A 25157-nucleotide genomic window follows, 5' to 3' on the forward strand; every position below is an offset into this window, starting at 1 on the left:
TGCTGTCAGAGTGCACGGTCAACCTTTGCCCTCCTGTCCATCTTCTGGAAACAATTTTCAAGCTAATTACGGTAGTAGCATTTGAGCATATCTTTAAGGGTGACAGGGGATGGGTGGATGAATGCTTCTCCTTTCTTCACCCTCTTCTGGAAGTTTTTTATAACCTTTGCGGTTCTGACGTGGCCGCCTGATGATGACACACAAATGAAAGGCTGCCACCGGCGCTCGTTATGTGCAATTGTGGAGAAACGCTGCCCTGAAACCCCGGTCTAGATGAGGAAAATGCTAATTTAAGAGGTGAAACTCGCTCGGGTTTGAATGTTGTGAAAATCCTCCCTGTGCTGGAGGAGTGTTTACAGCGAGCTTGTCGCTTGTAGCTGGAGACCAGAGATTAAAGACACGGTGAGATCAAAGCGGAGTAATCCCTGCCAGCCCTTTCTTCTTTAGCTGCTCGGATACCTTGAAAGATGCTCGCTGTGCTTGCTTTTGCACTTGTGTTATAATTCCCCCTCCCTATCCCCAGTTCTTAGCTAACCCTGGGGCGCCCCTGTGGTCAGAATTTGGCCTGGGATGATGTAAAGATAGACTCCGATGAAGAGGAGTCGGCTGAGGGAAAGGAGCGCCGTTGCCCTTTCCATTAATCTGGACGTGTAATTAAGCTTTCTGTGGAGTAAATAAGCCTCTCTGGGATGAAAATAAAACCCATTCTTTGGGCAATTGTGGTTTCCCCACTCGGGTTTAGGGGACCGAGTGAGTCACAGGAGCCACTGGAAAGCCATCCGGTTATTCCACCAAAACTAGGTTATGCCAAAAACAGAGCAGAGGCTTTAGAAAGAGAAGGTGCGGCCAAACCATCGACACGTACTTCACTTTGGCTAAAATATTACATTTGAAATGTCGTTATTTACATTAGGTCCACAGGAGTTTCTTGCTCGGTATTCCCGGGTCCCAGGGCCTTTTCTCCACGGCCGGTCAACCAGCAGCTGTGAACCAACTGTCCTGAAAGACGAAGGACTGAGGAGCTGCGACACCATTCAGGGAATCCTGGGAATGAAGGGATGCCCAATCGTTGCACTGTTAGCTAACGCCAGACAATAACGACCCAGTTTTCCTCAAAGTCCTGTGTACAGCGGGAGTTTCCAGTGATTCCCGGGTTCATGTGGAACACGCTGTACTACGAGAAGATCGGCGGTTTTGGATCCATCCACCATACTATTACTGGCAACACTTTCCAAAGTTCGGTGTGCACTTTTCTCCCGGTTCCTGTAATCTAATCGGCATCGCCATCGTGTCGTCCTCCAAATCCTGACCCAGGAAGGTAAAAGCTGGCGTCACATCACATGATGGGATATGAGTCCTGGACAGTTCTGCTGCGTGTAATCAGGTCCAGGTGGCTCCCGGCTCGTTCCAACCGCCTGGTGGATGTTTCAGGCCGAGCCAGTGAACTGAAACAGGATGCCACACAGGCCTGGTCCCAGGCTGCCAACATCCAGCATGAGGTTCTGGGCCACGGACACTTATTTTCCAGCTGTAGTATTCCCTCATTAAAGCTCCAGTAATTCATCTCAGAGCTAGTTTGATTAATTGGGGATTATTTGCATCTTTCTGTCCAGTTGCAATTCGACATGATGCATTTGGAAGCCTTTATTGTTCTGGCGCCGAGGCCCACAAAGACATTTTCCTGCTCTCAAGATAGCGAAAGAATCCGAGGTCCAAGTCGATTATGTTCTCTGGCGTGTTCCCTTCTGCAGGATTTTAGCTCATAAAAAGGTTCTATCCTCCTTCCCTCTAAAACCACGAGTCTGGTGATGTCATTAAGTACAACAATCTGGGAACTGGTATCCCGCTCAGCTTCTAGGACAGAGCCAGGCCACAATGGTCTGGAGAGCCAGGCCGCCGCTTCAAACAGAGACCGAGGGACAAAAGTGTCGGCTTCAAACATAATCAGAGACCGGATCTAAAGTTGGATTGTATTCCGCTCGTGCTGTGACAGTGGGGAGGGCACACGGGGGGAGGGGGGCTTCTCCAGCTTCATATGCAGCCAAAGACCAGATGAGGATCTGTCGTGCTTTGTTGAGAAGGAACAAAAAGTGGAGCTGAAGTCAGAAGTGGGTGTGTTTCAGGAATAGACCCCGGACAGGTGACACACTGTGGCCTTTAAATGCCTCCAGTCAACCTCACGGGCATGTTTTTGGACTGTGGGGACCCTTTACATCCTCTCAATCTGCTCCTTAACTGCCCTAAAGTGTCAGTTACATATGATGCTAGCACGCAAGGAACATTAGCGTGACGGATTGGTTAGCCAGCAACAGCCAATGCAACACCAGAGTTGGCACGCATCACTGTTGTGATTTACTTTGAGGCGTCCTGATGATGGTTGTGTTACCGAGATCGTTGGCTTCCTGTTTTGCTGCTCACCCTCAGTCACAATCATGACATTTGGATTTTCTGCTGTTTTAGGCGCCATCACTGACCGCCAGGGGAGAAGGCGGGATTTCTCTGATAACTTCTTATTTTTTCCCTCTGTGCAACACTCCTGAATGACTCGCTAGCCCGTTCCAGGGACCCTATGGGGTTAGGGGCTCTGTACTTTGCATATAAGTACCTCGGCGGTGCTCTGGAGGTGTCCCACCACCTCCCCTGCAACCAGAACAAGTTCCCGATTTTGTCCGCACCGGGGATTGAACCGGGAACCGTCCGCTCCTCGGCCCAGCGCACTACAGTCTCCCACCGCCGCAAATAGAATCGATTTAGCCTTTTTCTTGTCTTTGAGATCAAATACGTTTTTATTCAATATTTCAAATAGGTTTTGGATCAGTCAAGTTCCTATGAAAGAATTTTTTTTAAAGTTGAGCTTCCCCCTCTGGAGGCGTGCGGACCGTCGGGTGTGCTCAGGGGGAGGACCTGGGGGAGGGTTGTTAACAGCCCGGGGGTGGGGGGGGATTTAAACCAGGCTCTGTGTAGTCACACTTTCGCTCAGGACGTGCGTGTGTCCGGGGGTGAAACCGTTATTTTCCCTCCTCCCTCCTCTCTCTCTACCCATGGACTCCTCATAACTTCTACTGGAACTCAAGTGGCCGCACTTGCAATTAAGCACCAGCGCCTGTTGCTCCACTTTCTCCAGCTTCCCCCGGAGCAAAGGCGCAGCCTGGGGAGCTTGGTCCTGCACAAAACGTCGGGAGGAATTTCTTCTCTGCATTATTTGCTCATCGCCGGAGCCCAGCCTGCGGGGCGCAACTATGGAGTACCTAAAGTTCTGTTTTGTGTTTTCATGCTGCCTGAAAATCGCCTTTTCCCTCCTTTCTACTGAAACAGCCCAAGCCCCCGCGCCCATCCCCAAAGGTAGGCAGAGGTCCAAACTTTTCTCCTCTTCCTTTCCTATTTTTGCCTCACATGCATCCACATGTCCGGACACGTACATAACCGTTTGGGTCTCATTCAAAGCTGCATTTAAGAACATTATCTTCGGGGATGAGGTCATTCTAAAGGCTGCAAACCCGAAAAATCTGGCTGCGCTGAGGCGTAACACTGCCTGACAGTTCCCGACACTTGACAGAACTCCACGGCTTCCTACGAACTCATTGCACCCTTTTGATTTAGATGCGTGCAGCTCGGGCTTTTCCACTGAAACCAGCCTTTAAAATAGCAGTGCGAGAAATAGCCGTCCAATTATGGTTTCAGTAAATTTCCCAGCGTCTGTTTCGCAAAAACAACAATAAAAAAATATTTTTTTTAAAAGCCCTCAGATGTGATGCCAATGTTGGCTCGTTGTTGTGTTTCGTAATTGCACCAAAATCATTTTTGTCTTCTTTAATTGGGAAACGTGTAAAACCCTTAATCCAGTGGATCCAAATGTTTAATGGTGTCATTATATTTAGAGCCTGTGTTTAAGTCAAGTGTGAAAATGTGCGACTTCAGTCCTGACGGGTGTGTTATGTTCACTTCCACAGGAGCCACGTTACTTTTACAAGGGTTCCAATGTTTGTGCTTTTGAACGCCCTGGTAATTCATTGAGGCCGGTTAAAGCACAAATGCTCCGGTTCCTTGGGACAAGCTGGTAAAATCCAGGAATTTTTCTGGAATTACATGAAATCATGTTGAGATAAAGGAGTGACAGGACAGTCTGTTGATGCTGGGAGAGTATTTTGTAGATAAAAAGCTGCTAAAAGAACTCCTTTCAGTTGATTTGGGAAGAAGCATCATTTTTAAAGAACAAATTAATGCTGAATGACCTGAAAGGCTGCAGAAAAGGCACAATCCAAATTAGCCAATTCAAGAAAATCCCTATTGTTCCGGCCCACAAGGAGGCCATTTTTCCATTTATTTCTTTTTTATCATCAGGAATTGAGATATTTGGCCGTTTGAGGCCCGTCTGGGTCACCCTGTCTGAACCTCTGGAGTAGTGCTGCGCTTCTATGACCTCATCACAGTTTAAAATCTGGGGGAACTTGATGAACCCAATTGTTTGCACACTCAGTCTATACAAAAAATGCTGGGTGTTGTGCTGAAAATAAGGATACACACTGTTCTTGTGCGGCCGTGCTCATAGACACGTGCCACGAACCTGCCGGTGTGGGTATGAAAGGAAGAAATAAAGAGCAAAACTCTGAAAATCTGCTGTGATTTGTGTTTCCTGGGTCGGGACTCGCTCAGTAGCACAGACTTAGATCGGATTTGGGCCGAATGCCAGTTCCGTTCACCTGGTGTGGCTGTGGACTGCAGACTGACTGGCCTGTTGAAACCTGGGTGGCGTCAACCCCTCCCCGACCACGACCACCACAGACGAGTTATATGAAGGGGACCTTTCACTTTTTCTGACCGCGTGACAAAGCACAATGTACGTCTGATTTAACCCAAGTCCCCCAGCCGATCCAGGAGCGACCAGCGCCGGGCGCTAACACATTACTCTTCTCCCAGTTGGCAGCAGTGTAACTAATTACTAACACACGTTTAGTTGTACAAAAACAGTTACAAGGAAACGAAAGTTGGTAACACACACGTATATAGACACTATGGGTTAGCATGAGGGAGATGAGGAGGATAATTACTCATTATCACTCTTTAACATCAGATTTTTCCCCAGTGCAGGACAAAGGGACAAAGTCCTACAATTGGACATACCCTCCGCTTTAGAATGGACAGTCTTCTCTGCCTATTTACTCCCGATGGATGGATGGATGGATGGATGGATGGATGGATGGATGGATGGATGGATGGATGGATGGATGGATGGATGGATGGATGGATGGTAAACTTCGTCCAAAATGGTGTTCTGGAATTGCCTATTCCTCTATACCATGAGGCAATACCAATTCTGTTGTTTTTTCCTCTTTATTGTGGGTTTTGGGGTTTGACATTTATTTTCACATGAAATAAAAATTGATGCGACCAGACAGCTAAATTGTCTCCTGACTCATCGCTGGTGACATCATGCCTGTGGTCAGACAGATGGGATACGGCCCAAGGCCCTGCAGGATTATTTTGCTGGGGTGTTTTTAGTCACTACAGTGGCTCGAAAAATCCCACAAAATTAGCTTTGTTTTGGTCGTAAAGCTTCAAGTCTTTTCAACCCATCGTTCGAATCAGGCACTGCGACCTTTTCAAAGACATGGATCCTCCTTTACACCCAGAAGACAACGATGGGATGCTGCTGAAACGGCAGCAGTCTCTGTGCAGAAGGTTGTATTTTACTTAGTGTGACCTGTTAAATAATAATCCTGGAGCTGGATTTTTGAATTTAGCTCCTCACCCAGGGTCTGTGAGACTTTAATATCGCTACTCTGTGCCAAAACTGCTTCCAAACTCTGACATTTGTTCGCTCGAGGCTGCAATTGCGTGAAATTATAAATAGCGGATTTGCCCGACGAACTGGAACACACAAAGCAGAGACAGATGTGCTTGACCTGATTGCTTGATTCTTCTGCTGCCACAATGAAATGCAAGTGGACGGCCAAGTGGTCTGGAGAGCTTCAGTCCCGCGCGCCGCTCCGGCGTTGGTTCGGACGGGGCTGCGTCCCTCCTTTCGTCAATTTCAGGAGATGCTAATTTGACATTCTAACCCGCATTAACCAGGTAATGAGCCAGCTGTGTAGATGTCATCCGAAACAGTTTATGCAGCTCTTCCTCCTCAGTTGCCAGACAGCTCGTTCCTTTAGCACTTAGCTCCAGATTCAAGCATATTCTGGCACCGGTCCACAGCAGAGCTAACACACCATTGACCCACATTTATGGAGAGGGTCTCCTGCATGCACCGCTGCATCGTCCTGCATTGTGGAGCGACACAGATCACAGATCGACAGGAGCAAATGCAGGTGTGACGCTTGGCTCGGCGGTCACACCCAGTTTGCATGTGGTTTATCCACGTGACCTGTGCAAGAAGTTCTGCCTTGTGAAAAATAAAATGAGCTTTCCTCTCCCAATGTGCCTGTAATAACTACCTCCTGAACACGCTGAAGCGTTTAGCAGCCCAGAGCCAGATACTTCCCTTCGGTATTTCGTACATACCAAGAATATTACTTATATGCTACGAACCGGGATGAAATTTACCTCCATTTACGCCACACTGCGAACATTCTCAGCATGCTCGCAGGCCTCAAATTAAAGCAGATCCAAACTGGGGCAAGTTGCTGAATAATCCCCACAGTGAAAGTTTGCAGCACAGTAAGTGCATTTCTCACTAAACCATCCAAACAAACAGGCAGTTTATCAGCAGCAAGTAAATATTTGTCTCCCTGATGACTCCAGTCTGCTCCGTCTTTCTCACCCTCTCTCCAGCTCTGTAGAAGCAGCCCAGAGGCCAAACAGATCATGAGATTATTATCTGACATTGATTTAATGCACACTTGAAGTTCTTTTGGGGACATTTTGATTTTAGTCTCCCCCCCCGAAACCCCGTTTTGCAACCGCGCTGCAGCTGACCTTCGATTAAAGGTCAATAAGCCGCAGTTCTGTCAGATTTCATTTGCTGCTGTGATTTAAGCCTTCAAGTGGTTTGTGGGCTCCAAATGCTAACTGCTAACTCCCCTTTGACACAGTTACTGGAAGATGAGGAGCAGAGTTTGTCATTTTTGCTGAATTATCCCACCCAAACTGTGCAGAAACATCCTGTAAGGATGTTTTATAACACTAGAGAATCACAGAAAGTAAATCGAATGACACTTTTGTATAAAATGTTCCTCCAACACTGTGAATGTCCTTCTGGATTATAGGGATCACCTCCCAGACGAAGCAGATCCAGAATGCCTCAGTTTTCCCTTTGGCAGAGCTGAAAAATCAGGCCAATATGCCAGTGGCCTATTTTCCCTCCTTCCCGCTACATTTCACCGGAGCCTGGTGACACCGCTGTTTCCATTTACTTCACTTTAGGTGGTCAGGCCGTGTCAACTCTGACAAACCCTGGAAGCAGTCGGATCTGGATTTTCTTTTTTTTCTTTCTCCAACAAACCACCTTTTGAAACCTTCCCGCCAAGCTAGCTGAGGCTAGCACCAGAAAAAATTCTCCCTAGCATATTTCATGCTGCATGGACATGAAGATTAAAGGCCTCAAGAATGTTGGCTGTTGGATAATTGTCCTCTACTTTACTTGAAGAGTCTTTACATGAATGACTAAAGTAGAAAATGGAGTTTGTGTCCTTATAAAAAAATGCTAACGTCAGCTTAGCTTTATCCACTGCATCAGTTCAGTGAAGTGTGAAAGTTGACTCCAGGGCAGAAGCCAGTGTGGTATAAAAGGGAACTGGCATCTCTGCCGGTCTGAGCTACATTCCTTTCCTCCGCTCGGCTGGTCTCGAAGTCTCACATGGACATGTTGGTCCACTCTGACTAGGCAAGTACGCTTTTCACGACTAGAGCCCAGTGACAACTTCTGTAACTGGAAGGCACAGAAGCAGGACTCATATGTCTGTTTTGAACATATTCCATCCACTCTTTTCAGGATTCCCTTCTTCACGGAGTTCTCAGTAAACCTTAGTCGGTCCTGAACATGACGTGGTAGTTTGTAGGAATAGAAACGTTCACATTACTGAATTTCTGTACAGTGTTCAAGAAAATCAGCTTTTTCTTTTAACGTCAGGCAAAAATAAATCAAGTGAGACACTCGGTCTAGACAAAAGTGACTGGATTGTTTGTCTAAACATACACCGATCTTGTCTCTTAACCACGAGCGAATCAGGTAGGACACCACCCTGGTTAAAATAGCATTAAATTATCCCAGCACAGAAACCAGTACTGTGGCCTAAGGAAAAAAAAAGTCCTAGCAGTGTTATTCCATTCATTAAGTGATTTGTGCTGCTGGCTCTGAGGCGGGACAGCGTTGACCTCTCGTTACACCTCTGTAACATTTGCACAGCTGCCAGCCTGCAGCACAACATTAATGGGGCTGTGTAAACGGGGCTGGTGTCGCCTTCCTACACTCCCTGCAAAGCAATTAACTCAGCAACTATAAACCTCTGCAGTCTCCCAGAAGACTTCTGAGCACTTTCTGAACAAAGGTGGCATTTTTGAAGTTGGAGTCTAGCTTATTAGTTTGTATTTCTCCTCCTAGGGGCCTTCATTTTAAAGACAATTGCACTCTACTGTGTGATATAGAGCAAAGTATCATCTGTATACAGACACACTCAGGCTGGATGTATATAATTTCAATAAAATCAATGGAGGCTAAAACTAGAAACGATCAATCATATTTTAGTGCTAATCATATAAAAATGCTGGTGGATGGAACTCATTGAATTTAAATGTTACTTTAGTCATCAAAATTTATTAACCAGTTGTTTCAGAGACAAAACAAGTCAAAACAGAGAAAATAGTCATCGAGGAATCTGACAATTCTCCTTGCTCAAATCTGAATTTCCATGGACTTTTCCCCAAATATTAGCAACATATCTCAGTTGTAAATCACTGAGACGTCCATCTACCATCCAAAGAGTTTCTGCACAAATTCATTCAGACAGATAAAGAAACACATGAACGTTCCCGGCAAGTGTTCACTTCTTCCCTGATTCTGTCGGTAAAACGAGTCTCCCAGATGTGGGAAGCACCGTCGCTACGTCTGATTATTCTGTACCTTTGAGCCAAAAACACAAACAGCCACTCATCGCTGGCTGGAACAGTCATCCGTTCCATCACACATTTCTGAACCAACCTGCAACAGAACCTGTGTGTCAGACGAGCGCTGGAACGTCCATTAGGACGACGAAAGGGCCAGACTGGGATAAGAGAACGGTTGAGTCATGCAGGCACTGAACACATCAGAAAAAATGATCCTGTGAAACCCTTCAACTTTTTTTTCGTTTTTCTTTGGACTGTCTTTCTGATCATGTTTAAAAGCTCGACTGCAACTTTTGCGCATGCGTGCATCGGGAAGTTAATGAAGGCATCGGCGGGTGTCTGGACCTTTAATTGATGTCATTTTTAATCACGGTCACAAATTTCATCTGGTGTTTGGGATCAATCAGTCAGAGAGTTTGATTGATTGATTGATTGATTGATTGATTGATTGAGTACTTTATTGAGTTGATGCCAAGGACATCAGCCATTGATATAAATGTGCACAGAGAGATTTATTCTGCTGCCAACAAATAATTTAGCTGCTAAAATGCCACCAGAAAATAAAGAAACACACCACAAAGGCACCGTCATCAGTGCATCACCCTCGGAACTGCAGAATTAATAAATTCATATCCTGGATTAGTCAGATTCCTCCTCGTCTTTCAGGGGCTTCAGGGACTTGAGCTAAAAAATAAAGCGTGATCCAAAACGTCTGATCAGACTGACAATCAAAAATCTGAATAACGCCAAGAAAACTGGATTCTTTGCAGGAAAATAAGGTTTTATCTGTGTCCTGGGTTGCTTCTTCTTTACTGCAGTGCTTGCTGGTATCCAATAAATGATTTATTGGAGTTAAATGGAACATTGTGCTTTACTTTAAATAGGAGGCAGATTGCACCGAAACAAGAAAAGGAAAATATTTGTACTCAAACAATGATATGAAACCAGAGAAAATAAGTTTTTAACTGTGTGTTGGCCTATGTTGATGTTCGCTCAAACCAGTAAGAGCTGTAAGGACCCACACCTTCTCACTGGTCCCAGTAGAACTAAGGAAACCCTCCTGAGGGAACTCAAGAGCTGCAACAATTTCTTGCTATATGCTACATCCACGTCGGTTGGTTGGTGGTCATGAAGCTAACGTTCGTTGTGTATTTTTCCTTTGTTTTCCAGAAAAACTGCTTGTCCTGACTGTTGCGACTGAGGAGACTGACGGCTTCCAGCGCTTCCTGCAGTCTGCACGCTACTTTAACTACTCAGTGAAGGTGGGTTGCAGCAGGAGCCGAGAACGACGATGGTCGGTGGGATCATTTCTGAGGGATGATTAAGCTCCTGGTTTCATTTAGACGACGGCTTCCTTCATCGGTTTTCTCCGATTCAGCATTTTTTTTGCTACCACGAGGAACTTTTTGCTTTATTTCTGAACACGTGGAACCATCTGGCTTTGAGATAAAGCTCAGCGCTTTGTCGTGTGATTTATTTTTTCTTTAAAGGCGAAGCAAGTTGACGTTAGCCTCCGAATAAAGATCATTTATGTACCGTTGCAGGTGTTGGGGATGGGAGAAGCATGGAAAGGCGGCGATGTCGGCCACTCCATCGGCGGAGGGCAAAAAGTCAGACTACTGAAGGAGGCCATGGAGGCTCTGGCTGACCAGGACGATCTCGTAGTCCTTTTTGTGGATAGGTGAGAACACCTAGCATTTTTCTTTTTGTTTATTCGGATTGCAAGATGGTTTTTAAAGCATCTCCAAAGGGAGGCTGCATCTATTTTATGGTCTGACCCTTCTTTTGAAGAAATACCCTGTGTGATACTTAAATAACTCTGGTTTCCAACAAGAACGGGTCGATGCAACACAGCTCTATAATTCTGAAATGAGCTAATTTCTACCATTAGACTTCAACAACTACTTTAAAACGCCCCCTCGCTGGCGCTTAAGAGCTACTCAATCAATCATATAAAGACGTTATTATAGACCTCCGTTCACGTAGAGAGTCATTTTCAGTGGAAGCTGAATTATAAGTTCTCAAAGGTAAAGGAAAGTTCTCCTGAGATAATGTGGCCAGTTGGAAATAATAACAGTTTTCCAGAGAAGGCAATAATGATACTTACTGCACTCCTCAATGTTGCATGGATAATGCCAGGTGTGTAGAGCTGACACACCCTTGAAAATTGAAACGAAAATGATTTCTTTGAATCACAACATTTTGTTTTAAACTCTAAAGTCTGCTGTAATCTGCCTCTTTCTGCAGTTTCTGATCAAACCGGAGTTCCCAGCAGTGACATCATCACGATTGTATTAATTCTTGTGAATATTATTGTAATTTCCTCTTAATCAGTCATAAAATAATCATCGATTTTTCACCTATTATTGCAGCTCTTCTGTAGATTAAACTTAAATGTTAATAAAAGTGTGCATATTTAACAATTTAGGAAACACTAACACGATCGGATCCATTGATGGTACCAATATTTCTTTTCAAATCAAGCTTTTATTTCGAAATTCAAGCTTGGTAGCTGAAGAGCGTCAGTCATTGTTTTCTACAAACTAAATGATCAAATGAATGTTCAATGAAAACTAATGACATGAGACAGAGCCGCTCCGTGTAGAAGCATCTGTCCTCCAGATGTGGATGCAGTCGTGCAACGAGTCTTTCCTCGTTTCATCCCTGACTGAGAAGGTTTAGACTGACATAGCTAAAGGACAAGATGAGGGGAAAAATAACCCGGACGCCAAACGTGGGCATGTTTAATACTTAGTGACACTGTGGAAACCGCGCCAGCGAACAACTGCCACTGTTACTTTTGGGTCTTGACACCTGAAATGTGAGAGCCACCGAGAACGCTTCCTCACCCGAAAACATCTCGGAAGAAGCCCTCTGTTCAGCAGGTCGCCACCGGCACACGTGATTGGTGGGAATTCTTTCCCATCTGTGAGAGATGATGTCATCTTCATGTGGCAAACAGGAAAGATGTTGCGGTACACTTGCTGGGACAAATGGAAGATCTTAGCTGTTTGAAGAAGCTTGTGTGTGTGTGTGTGTGTGTGTGTGTGTGTGTCCATATTTATATGGAAAGAAAAACACTGATAGCAATCTGTCTATATTCCAACTTCACTCCTCCCTTTCAGTTATGATCTAATCTTCGCTGGGGGGCCAGAAGAAATACTCAGGAAGTTCCAGCAGGCCAACCACAAAGTGCTCTTTGCGGCAGAGGGACTGATATGGCCGGACAAGCGGCTAGCTGACAAGTACCCCTTGGTCCGCAGTGGCAAACGCTACCTCAACTCCGGAGGTGGGTTCCTGAACAGTTCCGAACATGGTCAACATGCAGAAAAGTGTCCTGATGCTTTGCAAACTACACTTACTTAAGAGAGACTCATTACCTCTGGCACCACTTCACATTTCACCGTCAGGTGCTGACCTCCAAGGACCTACAGGACCAGCTGGAATTCAGCTAACTGTCTGCCGTCGTTGTTTGAACACCAGCAGCCTGATGTTAGCTTTAAAATATAAAACCGCAGGGCCTTTTGTTATGACTCCCTGCAGTTAAACGAGAGTATGTTTTCCATATGCATTGGCTCCTTCAGGCATTTCCTCTCCAAGTGGACAGGAGGCGTTGCATAAATATTATGAACGCTCATGATCGTTTCGAGTCTTCTGGAAGGATTCAGAAAAAGTCAAGAAAGGTCCTAACTAACTGCAGATTTATTTGAATAAATGGATATTTAGACATCTTGTTGGCTGAACAAAACCATCTCACCCCATATGGCTGCCGCCCAACTCCAATGAGAAACCTTTTATAGTCACTGGCAACGGAACCAGCCAATCAGGGAGCGTGCTGCAGTGCACGACATCAAATATAAATGACAGCTTCGACGACTCCAAAGGAGCACAGACCTCCATCGAATCCAGTCACATTGAGGGTAAAAGCATTTTTGTGTTCCAAAGAACATCCACTGCTTGGTTAGCTGGTGTAATTGCGTTTCTGCAAGAATGGTCATGTTTGCGCCATTAGCATAAACATTAGCTTGAGCTCCCATCCTAGCCGGAGGGTTTTTTTCTGTGGAAATGGGTTTGAAGGGCTGACTGACCCCAAGAAACCTTCAGCCTTCACGATCAGGGTGGTTTCGACCAGGCTTGCAGTCTCCCAGCACAATGAATTACTACTTTCACTGCGGCCGTCATCCTGCTCTGACCTCCAAACCTGGAGCCTGGCCCTCTCTGGCTGATTAGAGGCTGGTTTTCAGCATTCTTTGTCAACAAGATGACAAGTGGCTTTGCTTTGGGCTTCGAAATGGACTATATTTTGTTTGAAATTGCAGCTTTCACTGTGTTCCAGGATCTATTTAGAAAGATTTGTGGAACACACTCCTATCCCATGAATATACATGAGTTTCATAGATATTCCATGGACAAAAAACACTTCACAATGCAGAATTCGGCTGTGTTTCACACCAATTTTTGTTATTTTCAGAATAAAAGTCATTTTTCTCTTGACCTTTCACTTGCTGAAGCCATTATGAAGTTGTTATGTCTACCCACCAACACAATTCCACTGTGCAAAGCTTCTTTTTTTCTTCCTTTTTTCTAAAATAATAGGATGCATAATGCCACACACTAGCAACACGGCCAAATCCCGCAATCCGTTGCCGTGGTTCATGTCCTTGAGCACGAAAGGAGGAAAAAAACAGGGAGAGAAAAGAGAAATGAAGCTGCAGCTGCCGTTTAAATTTGGAACGGATGGAGACTGGCTGCGACCAAACGCCATCCTGACACTACAAACATATACTGTAGTCTGCAGCGTTATCTCTCCGGATTAGCGCCAACAATCACAGCAACTCTGTTTTGTACGCCTCACATATTGACCTTGGTTGCACTTTTGCCTTAGATCTAGTTTTGCCTTATCGTTGCAGGTTTTATAGGCTACGCTTCGCAAATAAACCGAATCGTCTCCCAGTGGAGCCTTCACGACAATGACGACGACCAGCTTTTCTACACAAAGATCTACCTGGATCCTTTACAGCGGGTATGATTGTTGGTTCACGCCCAACCTGAAAATCTAATAGTGATAAATCTTCCAACTCTTCTCTCTCTGCAGCAAACCCTCAACATGACTTTAGATCACAAATGCCAGATCTTTCTGACCCTGAATGGCGCCGCTGGTGAGGATTTTTCTTTTGTTTCACTTTGACCCCCGCCTGTACGAGAGGTGCATATTTTCAAACCTCCATCGCACCCGGCCCATTTTCACACGCTTGCTTTTGGGTCTGTGTTTGGCAGACGAGGTGCTGCTCAAGTTTGGAACGGGCCGCGTACGGGTTAGGAACACAGCCCACGACTCTCTGCCGGTGGTCGTCCATGGCAACAGAAACACCAAAGTGAGTCAAAGACCTGTGCGGTCGGGGCTGCTGAATGCTTTTGTGGCACATTAGAGACATTTTTGACTGGATCCCTTTATGATAAAGTTGAGCAACCCTGTTCTCACATAACATTCACACGAGATTTCAACTGTGCACGAACTCTCGCACGTTTGGGAACCATGTTGACCAGAACTGCTGGCAAAAACGGAGCAGAAAATTTGAATCAATTCAATTATTCTCAGCTTCATTCCTTATCTGTGCTGTTGTTCTTCTGAACAACATTTCTCTGAAAAGCAGGATATCCGCATGTTCACTTGTTTTGTTTTCCTTCTGCCACCGGCCTCTGATTTTCCTTGGCAATGAACCGTATCCACCAAAATGACTCTCTCCTCCCAAAGGATTTCCGAAACTAGAAGAAAACTTTGGATAAGAGGATTATTCGCACGGCGCCCCTGTGCCACCCGGACCTGCCTGGCTGGCTTTATAACCTTTCTTATATCATTTTTCAAGATCTGTGCATAATATCCCAATTTTCCCAACATTTTTGTAGACTAAACACAGACCGGAACAGAAATGATGTCACAATGTCAACATTTATCAAGTCTGAGCATTAACCTGCTTCCTTTTTACCCCCCACCCCCCCCCCCCCCCCACAGATCTTCTTGAATTATTTGGGCAACTACGTCCCCAACATGTGGAACTACGAACACGGCTGCAGCCTCTGCGACAAAGATATTCTGGACCTGTCTCGGCTGAACGTAAGGCCTTTAAACGGACTCCTTCTTATTTCATTTGCCCTTTTATCCGCCCGCTCGGCTGCAGCACGTGCGTTTTTTTTAAACCACCTCTCCGTGGACACTGGAAAGGATGAAACATCACAGTGACCTTCCACTGTGAACCATCCATCAGTTTCTGTCTAGACAGGAGGAGTGAGGCCCGGCATGCCCTATTTCGACAGATAAGCAACACAGTTGGTAATGCGCACATCGCCTCGCCAGCTATAATAAACAGAGTGCCTGCCGGTCCCCTTGGACCCTTTTAAAAGTGCATAAGTGCCAAGGTGAGTGCGTGGGGAAGAGGAAGTGGTGCAGGATTTGGCTTCTGGTGTTTCCAAAAGGGCTTATTTAAAGGGGTGTCAGCGGGGTGTAGCGGCTTTCTCAGGACGGGTTTTAGCCGCAAGGGTAAGCATATAGTTTTGCGTGGCCGTGGCGGGTGACATACAGAGGTTGGCATGCACCCGGTAATGGCTCCAACTGTGTGGTTTTTCTTTCAGAGCTCGTTTTCAGGGAGGGCGGAAATGCTCAGAAACGTTCGCGAACTATTTTAAAGGCGATACGCTGAAACTAAAATACGCAAGGTTGCTCGTTGAAAGGTCTCCCAAAATGTAGAAACGACAGGTGAAGTCCTCAAGTTCGCCTTTGTGCCGGGAACAAAAGCGCTTCAGTCGGAGCTCATTCATCCTGAAGCCAGAGGCAGAAAAGGTTGTTCTGCGTGGCTGTCATTGCCCTCGGTGGACAGAGGGAAAACAGTGTTTTTAATAATAGGGGCGAGTTAGTGAAGGTGCTTTGTTTGACTCCCACTCCTTTGAGTCTGGGAGGCACGAGCTGTTGTACCGAGCTCAGCGGAAGCCTTCTGTTGGAACTTTTGAAGTATTGCACTGAACCGTCCAGTCCACCATCATAGTTTAGGTTTATTCCCACACACACTCCTGCTTTTGTTGCGTCTGTCCGTGCCACGTCTGTAACCGTTTAACCTCACTGGACAGGACGCTTGAGCTCCAGTTCCTGAGTCTCAAACACAGGCAGCGCGGAACGCAAAGATTAGATGCTTTTATGCCGATCTCTTTTCATCCCCGTCCCAGGCCTTCGCTGTGAACTGGTCAGTTGGAGCAACGGCCCAGACTCTGTGGTTTGGAGTGGACTCTTATAGGAAAATGTGTTTATTTTGTTTTGTTTTTTTCACTTTTACTTATTCCTGTAAAAAGATTTCCACGTGGCAGCCTAAAGGCTGCCTCATAGTGTACATCAACTATGGATGTCCAAACATATTTCATTCTCTTTGCACAACTTAGGATCTTAACTACATACAGATGACTGTATTTATAACCATTTGTCTTGGAGCTAAAAGCCAACTGTTCCCGCTTTTGTTAGCAGTCGACTGAAGTTTGACGTGGAATGCCAAATCATCAGTGATGTATTTGCAGCAAAGTTCCACGGAAAAACAGCTGTGTTTGAAAGGCATTCATTTGTCTCCTCAAATGTAAACAGGAGTTTCCAAGCGTGCTGGTGGGGGTGTTCATCGAGAAGCCGACACCGTTCCTTCCCGAGTTCTTCCAGCGTCTACTGTCTCTGGATTACCCCAAGGATAGACTCAAACTCTTCGTCCACAACAACGTGAGCGTTAGCCCCAAGAGCTGGCTGTGGTTGACATGATTCACCCCCACATGTGGCCCCCGATCTTTCACTGTTGGCTCCTTCTGCAGGAGGTTTTTCATGAGAAGCACATCCAGAAGTTTTGGGAGGAACATCGGAACACGTTCAGCGACTTCAAGATTGTGGGTCCGGAGGAAAATTTGAGCCAAGGGGAGGCCAGGAACATGGGCATGTAGGTGCTTCGGTTGTATATCCCAGCCCGCCATCCTCACAACAGTCCGATGGCCTTTAAATCTACGGTTTATCTGTCGTGCTTTTAGGGATCTTTGTCGCAAGGATGCCGCCTGCGACTTCTATTTCAGCGTGGATTCGGATGTGATGCTCACCAACTCGCAGACTTTGAAGCTGCTCGTTGAGCAGAACAGGTAATCCCAGAGGAGAAGCCGAGCTTGGAAGCGTCTCAACGGTTGTTTGGCCTCTTTCTCAAGTGGTAAACGAGCAAGAACACACACCCAAGCGAATTAAGGGGTGAAGATAAGACGCAGATGACTTCCTGCTCTACATGGAAATGCTGAAAGAATCCATTTCACCAGCCAATACAACATTATCCAAACACAATTATACAGTCATCCCATCTGCATCTGATGTATATACAGAAACCTCCTCCTAAACAGTCACAGCACTCTGCTGAATATGTACATTCAAAGATATTTAAAGGCTCCATGAGAATTTGTGGGACAACTGGTTTAACCAAGAAATTCCCAAATCAATAAACAGTGTTGCAGGGCATCCATATTATGCAAGGCTGTGATTTATGTTTCAGTTTTAAGTTTCCCAAATTTAGTTCATATAGAAAAAAAGTCCCTTTCATTGTGGTTTGGTTTTGTGAGCCTGAAAGAGCAGCAGTGGAAAAATCGCGTCCTACTGGATTTCTTGCTAATTCTAAGAACCAGAACTGGTCCAAGGCTTTAAAATAACAATCAGATTTTATTTTATGCAGCCGTAGTGATGTGGCGGTGATCTGGTGGAGGGTTTGCTCTCCTCATTGCAGCTATCTGATTTTACTACTCAAAAGTTAGGCAGGTCATCGGCTGTCTTTGAGCTGTAGCGAACTTTTATCTGCTCTGACAGAATTACCATCTCTCGCTTCCCCACAGAAAAATAATTGGTCCCCTTGTCACTCGACATGGAAAACTGTGGTCCAACTTCTGGGGAGCCCTGAGCCCGGACGGCTATTATGCCCGCTCTGAAGATTATATCGACATCGTGCAGAGGAAACGTGTGTGAGTTAATAGTGCAGCAAGGAGAAGTAGCTGACATGAATTAGCTTCTTCAATATCACATAGTAGCGCTCAGAAGATTACGTTATGTCTACAAAGCTGTGCATTTCAGGAGGAATTAGCGTCTCTACCAGCCGATATGGGGCGGCTTTAGCACAGCTGATGCAATTTAAGGAACTAAAAGTCAGGTTTAACTTTCATGACAACCGTGAATGAAATATTAGTTTCTCTTCCACCAGAATTTCCAGGAACATTTATTACTAAAAATTGATTTACCTCGGTAAAAAAAAATAAAAAAATCCTGGTAATCTCTGCAGGTTGTGTTGCCACTGCACCTCAAAGTTCTGAAAAATGTATTCAAGGGTCACTGCTGATGTATGGGGGTCATACAGGGGCTGGACCCACTGTTGTTGTTGTAGTCTTTAAGCTTCTTAAACCCTCAAACCTAAAGTTTCTTCAGATTTGGTTTGATATGGATGACATGAAGCCTGAATTCCATCCACCCCAAGATGCTCAAAAGAACCTAGAATTCATTCCATCCATCTTGCAGCTCAATAGTTGTTGGTCAGCACATTGCCTTGCCCCCTCAAGAGCTGAGTATAGTCCAAAAAGCCCACCCCCCACCTTTGTAGGAGTATTTCTCGAATTAACTTTGGTTGATATGGGCTGATATTGCTCAAAATCCTGGTTAAATGTTCCAGCAGTGGAAAAGGGGCCTAGGACCCATTAGTGTTGAGGAATCTGTAAACACACTCATTGTTGTTTCTTCTCATTTCTAGGGGTGTGTGGAACATTCCTTACATGGCACACGTATACCTCGTCAAGGGCAGTGCTTTGAGGAATGAACTGAATGAGCGGAACCACTTTGTTCTGGAGAAACTAGACCCAGATATGGCTTTCTGTAGAAATGCCAGAGAAATGGTGAGAGTATGGACCATCATCTTCTGGGATTATTCCTATCATAAATAGTTTAGTACAGATAATGTGTAAATTATAATCTTTCTAGACCAGTATAGCCATAAATGGATTTTGGACTATTTTAGTGTTATTAGCTTTTAAATACAATGAGTTTTAACTGGAAGTCAACAGCTCAGCGGAAACCCATCTGGCAAGTATGATGTCTGTCACGAAGGCATGAGGCTCATCTGTCCATGGTTGTTCTGTGTTTTTGAGGTTCTTTACCCACATGTTTCCCATAATCCTCCACTTTCTCCTGTCCTGCCGGGTGCAGACAGTTTCCTGCCGCCTCCTGTCGCTTCTTTCCTTGTGTTACGTCACCGATGCGTCTGTGTTCAGCCAGCATGCCTGACCCAAACTCCCGGTACTGTTGGAGTCCTTGGTTACCCCCCCTTTCCCTTTCTCCCTCCCCCCACCAGCATGCGTTACCTCCACCGTTAACCCACAAAGACATCAGCTGCAGAGGGAACCTTGCTCCTCTTTCACACAGGCGTGTTTTCCCCTCTCCTGAGTTGCCATGTTTGTGACGTCATATGTGTGATTTTTTAAAGAGTCATGTGATCTTATTTACGTGATGCTTCTCCTTTATTTTAGACCAGTCAAAGAGAAAAAGACTCCCCTTCTCCGGAATCATTCCATATGCTCAGACCCCCAAAGGTTCACATTTGTTCTTAAATTTTACCAACTGCTTTTACCAACTGCTCTTTGTCAGATTCAGGATGAGGACCCGAGTGTATCGCCTTTGTATGAACCTGTAGGGTTATCTGGGTGAGCTGATAATGGGTCGCATCGTATCTTCAGATTAGACACCAGAAACCCGGGCAGCTATTTAAAAATTGATGCTGACAGTTTGACATTTTATATGTTTATTTATTTGAGATGTGAATAGGACAAGTATTTATGAGGAGGAGTCACTTCACACGCAGGCCCTCTGTTCTGATGCTTTATTGAGAAAAGCCCATGCCTATATCCTCCCCGCCGACCCCCCAACCCCCAAGAAAGTAAGCCGCTGCTCCAGCTAAACATGCCGACTAATCTCAGACTGGGCTTCCACAGAAATGATTTGCAGTTCTGGACCAAAATCAGCAGATTTAATCGAAGGAATCGAAGTTTGAGAGCCTCTAATCTGTTCTCTGCAAAGCCTAGTCTGATAGTGAGTCCAACCCCCTCCACAGTTACCCTCCCCATGCTTCACTCTATAGGGAACATACTTCCTGGATTCTCTTTGACCGAAACTGCCCCCGATCCCCCTCCCTCCCCCTCATCCACTCTCACCCTGTAGCTGAGCCCCCCATAAATAATCTGAGATTATTTATACGTCTCTAACTCTTCCTAGACATACAGTTACTCCGATTATTTGTCCAGTGACACATTAACGAAAAGCAAACGTCTAATTTCTCTGACATTCATGAAACAATGATGTGACTGAAGCAGAAACTGTGGCTTTGACCTCCATGTTCAGGGGTTAAATACTTGCAGACATTGTCAGTTCTTTGGAAAAGTTGCTCTGTTCTGTTGAGCTCAGGTTTCTGATTTGGCCCTGGAATGAAGCTCTTTTTGAATTTTTTCAAACTGACTGTTACTAGTTGTGTATGCGTGTGTGTTTGTGCATGTGTGTGTGTGTATTGCTTTAAACTCCACATATTTCGATTTTATCTCGATTATTCATGACTCCTCCAGAACCTTTCCGGGCCCTCCTGGACATTTCTCCTGTGATCCTTCCTCAAGCGTTTGCTATCCTCGCTGTGTTTCTCCACACCAGTGGCCTAAATCTCCAGAACCTTTAACACTGGAGCTCCAGTTTAGCAGCCAATTATTTTATCTGCATCAATTCCCCATAAATTTAGGGCACTCTTCAGCTGGTTATCATCCCCAAACAGGAACTGCTGTGTTAAAGCTAAAGCTAAGTCTGTGCTTCTGTCACATCTGGTGGTTTGAATGTTTTGTGGGAATTAAAAAAAAGAAAATTGTGTCGCTGCCCAAATAATTACAGATATTTTCAACTTTGTGCCAATGAAGCCTTGTGGTAGTTTGCCACTTTTGCAGTTTTTATGCCGTCCAGGCAGGTTCCGGTCTCAGGTATCATATTTACATAAATGTGCATGCATTAGAGATTCTCTCAGCAAGTCACTGCAGACATTTCCGTTCCAAACTTTTGCAAAAGCAACTGAACTTTCTCTTTCCTGTATGCTGCAGGGAGTCTTCATGTACATAACAAACAGCCACGAGTTCGGGAGGCTCATTTCCACAGCCAATTATAACATTTCTCATTATAACAATGACTTGTGGCAGATATTTGAAAACCCTGTGGTAAGTCATTATGATTTCTCATTATTGCTCATTATTACAGGAAAAAAATGGGATTTTTGTTCCCATTGACTAGCTGAGATAAACAGCAGCCACCTGCACAGGTTGTTAACGATAATGGAAGGGTTGCAGATGGGAGACAATTTTGAAATAATGAGCTCAGTGTGATAAGATATTTGACTGATAAAGCTGTGATTTTGTGCTCTGTGTGGCGTGTCAGTGCCTGCCCGGTTGGGTTGGGGTTGGGGTTGGGGTTGGGGGGGGATGGGGGGGACAGGGGGGTTGGAATGTGGCAGTCAGGTATTCAGGTCAGCAGAGAGTGACAGTCTTTATTCCTGCAGGACTGGAAGGAGAAGTACATCCATGAGAACTACACTCGGATTTTCACTGAGAACTACATGGAGGAGGTTTGTGTCAGTGCCTGTGAGACGGATGGTGCTAGAACAGAGCTGAAACCCCGTCACCATCTGGTTTTTGCATGTCATGGGGCTTAAGTTATAGTTATGGCGGAAGCCAAATGTCTAATTCCAAGTCTCAGACGTTTGATCATGTATGGGTGTGTGTTGCAGCCTTGTCCAGATGTATTCTGGTTCCCAGTGTTCACACAAAAGGCCTGTGATGAAATCGTGGAAGAGATGGAACACTACGGCTCATGGTCTGGAGGCAAACATGAGGTCAGTGCCTCTGCTGTGCTGCTGACTGCCTCTCTGAAGTCTTTGCATGAACAATCGGGCTGCAGGGGGTGGGGCACTGAGTCAGAAGATCAGCAGGCACGAGAATCTTTCCTTATATGAACACTCAACAAATTTCTCGAGTGGGGGGGAGGGGCATTGAGGGCCAAATTCTTTTTACATTTGTAGTTAATCTACATTTGAAATGGAACCACAATGGAACACATTAGCAACTGCAGTGCTAACGCAAACAGATCTTTCTACTGCATTTTTACTGCCGTAGCTTCACTAGCAGAAGTGCTAAAACAATGCAAACATTAAAAACAAAGAGTTATTTATGTGACGTCATTTGTACACTACTCTTCCTCAATAGACCTCCAAAATTACCAGCCAGTTTGTAATAGTAACACAAAGTTAGCGGGAATATTTGCACACAGAGCGCCTGTCTGAACACAACCCTAGACCCCTCACCCTTCAAAGTAAACTAATTGCCGTCATTTACTTTCCTTTCAACAACAAAAAAAACATCCGCGTTGTAAAAGCCCAAATTAAGCAATTACCATAAAATCAAAGCCTTTGGTTAATTGATAGTGGTTAGCTGTTTGGCGTGTGTTTTATACGTCTGTGAAATTAATCACGCCCACGTCGTAACCTTTACTGAAAGAATGGAGCTTTGTTAATCTGTCACGACCAGATCGGCTGCAACTTAATTTGTTTTTCTCAGACATTTACAGGGGTCAGATCTGAGCCAGATGTCAAGGCCGTTACTACTGTGTTCCTCCTTGGCTAAATGTAATGCTTTGCATGCAGTGGGACACCACAGGATTGCACACTTATATGTCCTGTATAAGTCTGTGATCAAAATACTGCTAATAAATAGTTCGTTATCATATTGCCTGTTTGCTGTAGTTGAAGGTGCAATTACACTATCAAAAGGTTTGCTGAAAGTGCACTGACAGGCTTATAAAAGGGTAAAGGGGTTGACTCGTTTGCCTCAGGCTTGCAGACAAGAGCTAGCATCTTTTACGCGCCCTCCATATTGTGCTCTTCTCTTAGGACAAGCGGATCACTGGCGGCTATGAGACGGTGCCCACGGACGATATTCATATGAAGCAGATTGGCTTCGACAAAGAGTGGCTGCACTTCATCCGCGAGTTCATCTCACCCGTCACCTTAAAAGTCTTCTCTGGTTACTACACAAAGGTGAGGAAAGAAAAGCTAACCAGCCCGTTGGGCTCCCTCACTGGGGCCCATTTTAACATCTATTCAATGTGAACTTAAGCTGCTGATGAGTGTTGACCTCTTAGACCAACCAACTGGGGTATGTTCTCGCTCTGTTCTTGCAGGGATACGCTATCATGAACTTTGTGGTAAAGTACACACCTGAGAGACAGGCCTACCTGAGACCCCATCATGACTCCTCCACCTTCACCATCAACATTGCACTCAATAATAAAGATACAGACTTCCAGGTATAAAAACACGACATTACCATTTGCTTACGAGGTATTTTATTAGGTTAAATAACCAGTTTTCCCCTCCTGCCATTAGGGCGGGGGTTGCCGGTTCCATAGGTATAACTGCTCCATAGAATCACCCAGGAAAGGCTGGAGCTTTATGCACCCGGGGCGATTGACTCACCTCCACGAAGGCCTCCCCACTACCAACGGCACCCGTTACATCGCAGTGTCCTTCATTGACCCTTGAACTCTACGATTTCTTTTTAAAATGTCTTCTTTTGTTTGTTTCTTTTCCTTTATTGTTTGTGGTTTCGTGTATCGGGGCCCCCAGTTTGGCGGCTGTAAAACGTTGCATTGAAAGAATTAGGAGCTAAAGAGTTCTCTGTCAAACAGAGGAGGGAGGTCTGGAGGGTGTGGCATAAAAAAAAAGAAGAAACTTCAGAGTCGCAAATCAGGTACATGAACTCTAGCAGCTACTGGTTCTTGGCTTTTTTTACCCTAATTTCCCAAGTTGAATTTTACCACCATCATAGTAACAGTCACTATTATGCCCTGGCAGCTTTGCTAGTAGTTAGGCCTCCCAGGCTAGCATGATAATGGCTGCTGTGGACCTAACTGTTATATCACTGAAGAAAACATTGCTTAAATGGCTACTGGTGCTTATCAACCATTTGAATCTCTACATTAGAGATGAAGTGACTGTTTGCTGTCAGGTGGCTCGTATTGGAATCTATTCACACTTACTGTATTGTCTGAAGTGCTCAGAGAAGCAGATCTGTTGTCAGGCCCTTGTATATTTGCGAGAGAAACAGCTCTGTTCACACACACACACACGCACACACACACACACAGCGTCCACATCGGACGTGTTCGCAACTGTTGAAAATCCAGATGTTTGAGCAGGAGGCGCAGCCAGCGAATTCCTCCAGTATCTCTCAGATTTCTTTACTGCGCCACTTGGGAGAGATGCCACCAATGTGTAAGGCTCGCTCTTCCTGCCCCTCGAGCGTGTGCGTATCCTTCCATTCGCAGGTTTTACTGCATTCGACTCCTGTTATATGCAACAATTCTGACCCAGAATCAAAAGTTTTCCTTCACATTTCTATCTGTTCTATAATCAGTTGTGATCATGGGCGAGGTTTCATGTGTCCAGTGAGAAAAATGTATTGGATTTTTGCACAGGGAAAAGAAAAAAAAACATCCAGTTTGGAATGAAGTTGTGTTTTCGGAGGATTTCTCCCTTTTTTGTTGGAAATGTGTACATTTGTTTCTCTTTTCTCAGAACATTTCTGCAGTAGTATTTTTTTTTTCCTGAGTTTGATGAGTGAATTTGTGGGAAAAATGCAATTTTTTAACTTATTTTCTATGTCGAATTAAAGCCTTTATAAAAGCCAGAAGCAAAGCTTGTAGCTTTCTGTGCATTCGATGTGCGATTTCCTGAAGAAAAAAAATCGCAGGACAGCATCTGAGACGGTTTATGGAGCTTAATCCTCTTGACTGTTAGCAAAACAGCAAAGAAAGTTGGACGGGATTTCTATGAACTTTCCATTGTGAATGTGTTTTGCTCCGTCTTTAAGCCATCAAGGAATCTGAGGCCTCTTCTGGCCGGAGTGTTCCAAGTGTGGCGAGATGCCGTCATGTGGTGCAAATGCAGTTCGGTTTACTTTCGCTCCTACATGTAGCCACGTGAGCATGTTTGTGTGTAAAC

The 25157-nt window shown here is 45.1% G+C and overlaps 1 protein-coding gene across 1 annotated transcript; it reads left to right on the forward strand.

The window, feature by feature from the left end:
* Window positions 1-3059: 3059 nt before the first annotated feature.
* plod2 (procollagen-lysine, 2-oxoglutarate 5-dioxygenase 2) lies at window positions 3060-24838 on the forward strand (the record flags this gene model as incomplete). The annotated part of the gene is given in 20 exon segments (NM_001099683.1): window positions 3060-3342; window positions 10216-10307; window positions 10590-10726; window positions 12171-12334; window positions 13956-14068; window positions 14141-14204; window positions 14323-14420; window positions 15059-15160; window positions 16670-16795; window positions 16885-17006; window positions 17095-17199; window positions 17932-18057; window positions 18834-18975; window positions 19606-19668; window positions 21208-21321; window positions 21660-21725; window positions 21888-21992; window positions 23046-23192; window positions 23336-23461; window positions 23541-24838. Coding segments are annotated over 20 exon segments (2271 nt in total). The 3' UTR covers window positions 23697-24838.
* Window positions 24839-25157: the final 319 nt, after the last annotated feature.

This window comes from Takifugu rubripes, chromosome 10 (assembly GCF_901000725.2).
Source record: "Takifugu rubripes chromosome 10, fTakRub1.2, whole genome shotgun sequence".
Lineage (NCBI taxonomy): Eukaryota > Metazoa > Chordata > Actinopteri > Tetraodontiformes > Tetraodontidae > Takifugu > Takifugu rubripes.